This window comes from Chaetura pelagica, unplaced genomic scaffold (assembly GCF_000747805.2).
Source record: "Chaetura pelagica isolate M959 unplaced genomic scaffold, ChaPel_1.0 scaffold46, whole genome shotgun sequence".
NCBI classification, from domain to species: Eukaryota; Metazoa; Chordata; class Aves; order Apodiformes; family Apodidae; genus Chaetura; species Chaetura pelagica.
In genome coordinates, this window is record NW_009954102.1 from 1,453,694 (window position 1) to 1,455,980 (window position 2,287).

Sequence of the window (2,287 nt, forward strand, 5' to 3'; positions counted from 1 at the left end):
CAATTTATATTCCACAGCTAAGGAATATTTTTTGATTCCTTGCCGATTCTGAGCTCTCACATAAAAACATCTGCTAATAACATTTTTTATAATCTCCATTTGGCAAGGTGACTCTATCCCATCCTGGCAGACAATGACCAGGCCTCAGTTATTCATGTCTTCCTCACCTCCTGGCTGGGCTGGGAAATGTGATATGTTTTGGGCACAAAGCCTTTAGCACTTAAGAAATTCCAAGTACACCAGAACTCTGCAGTGCATCCCATCAACAACACATGCTGGTGTGAAGACATAAAAACATTTCTAATGTTTTCTATTCAAGTTACATGCAGGATAAAAGGCTTTTGCCTTTGTTTTCAAAGAATTTTGTGGCTTGGACCCAAAACATTTAAAAGATTGCCTGTGTTTCTGGGAGGGAAACCACAATTAATGCAATGAAGCCTTCCACAATAACAGGACAGTTCATCCGGACAGAAGAGACCACACTCTCTCAGAGGCTAACGTGAGATTCTGGAGTGAATTCCCCCAGGAACCACAGATCATCACAAGCCTTCACCAACTTCTACTCCCACTGCAAAGCACATTCTTTGGGGTTTGTCTCTTCTGGTATAAATACACAGCAACAATAAAAAAGGACACTTGTTCTGCAAAGGAGAGAAAGAGAACAAACACCACCTGACAGATGTTGGTTGTGTCCTTTGGAAGGCACTCAGACACATGGATGACACCGAGATACAGGAACTTAGTATAAAAGAGGTAGAATATGGTGTAAATTTACATGAATTCATGTAGCAACTGGCACCTGTCCCCCAGAAAGTCATGTTAGGTTGCCAAGCTGAGCTCATGCAGATCACAGAACAGCTGTAAATCCTAAGTGACTTTAGTAAAGAAACAAGGAGTTCCACTAAAAGCATTATTTAAGGTTGATTCTCTGTTGTTGCAAAGGTATGTGCTATGGCTTCAGTCTTTGTCCCAGGCTAGATACTCAAGGCATCTCTGACCTCTGCCCAGCTCTGTGAAATCTGTTGGGACTTCAGTGTCTTTGAGTTTTCTAGCTCTTTCTCAAATTTGGCTGAAAGGGGCCACTTCTGGTTCTACTATCCAAAGGAGGCAGCAGACACAGGAACACTTAATTACACATACTCTGCAGAGGGAATTTGGCTAGAACCTCTACATGGAAAAATGACAAAGTTCTCTAAAGCCAGCTTTATTGGAATAGGAAAACAATATAGAAAAATAAAGGGCTCCTGTAAACACAAGATCAAATAAGACACCATCTCACTGGAAACTGAAACCTTGGGCTAACAAACCTACACATACTTAACAAGACAACAACCAACAGGTGAACACTTACATGTAAACAGTGCTTCTGGTAATTCCAGAATAACCATCAAGGACTAGCATTGCAGCATGACTTCTGTTATAAATAACCTGTCCAGAGTTTTTTAGAGAAAATATAACTGTTCTCTGTCTCTCAAAATATGCTTCAAGCTATAAAACCAGCACAAATCTTCTCCTAATATCAAAACCACAGTGTTAGATCCACTAAAAACCTTAAGAATGCTATTAAAATAACTCTATTAAAAACTTAGCTATATTAAAAATATTTCCTTTAAAGGCTGCTCTAGCCACAAGTTAAATCTTTAAACACAGTGCTTAAAATATCCAAATGTAGAGGTTTTCAGACATAACTAGTGGTCTATTAGAGGCTGGCTGAGTTAAGAACCCTATTGTTCCTGGTGCCACCCAGTCATTCAGATTTGTGGTACTTCTGCGCAACCCCGTAGGGAACGTGCGCAGCAACGGTGCCTAATTTCTGTGCTCCTTCAATGTGAAACATCTGGTCATCAAAGAAAATGTGAGGGCGGATTTTCACCAGGATTGGTCCTTTAGGAGCTCCTGCTAGGAAAAGTGCCTCATCAATCTCCAGACCCCAGCTACGAAGAGTCTTCAGCACTCTGGCTCCAGAGCTCGCCGCGCTTCTGGCTGTAACCAGGAAGGTCCTTATAGGACAATCTAACCGTTTGTTTTTTGCATAGAACTTCTTCTGGAGTTTCCCTAGATCTTCCAGAAAACCTTTCAAAGGACCCTGAGTATGAAACACAAGAAGAATACTTAGCATGTGTCCACAGCTTCCAGAATCATTATTTTGCTTTATTCCAGACTGTCAGTTCTGTACAGGATTGCTTCCCTAGTGCTGTGCTACTCAGCAAGTTCTCTGTGTCATGTGTCCAAATGTGTCCTCACTAGGAACTCACAAACTGGAAGAAAGTTAAAACCATAATCCTAC

The 2,287-nt window shown here is 41.1% G+C and overlaps 1 protein-coding gene across 1 annotated transcript in view; it reads right to left on the reverse strand.

Moving 5' to 3' along the window:
- Positions 1-1,580: 1,580 nt before the first annotated feature.
- The window catches only part of LOC104392954 (cytosolic 5'-nucleotidase 1B-like), a 7,187-nt gene continuing 6,480 nt past the window's right edge, over positions 1,581-2,287 (reverse strand). The window contains exon 5 of the mRNA XM_010002400.1: positions 1,581-2,086. Within this exon, the coding sequence (XP_010000702.1) occupies positions 1,748-2,086 (339 nt within the window). The 3' untranslated portion in view covers positions 1,581-1,747. The remainder of the gene's footprint in view (positions 2,087-2,287) is intronic.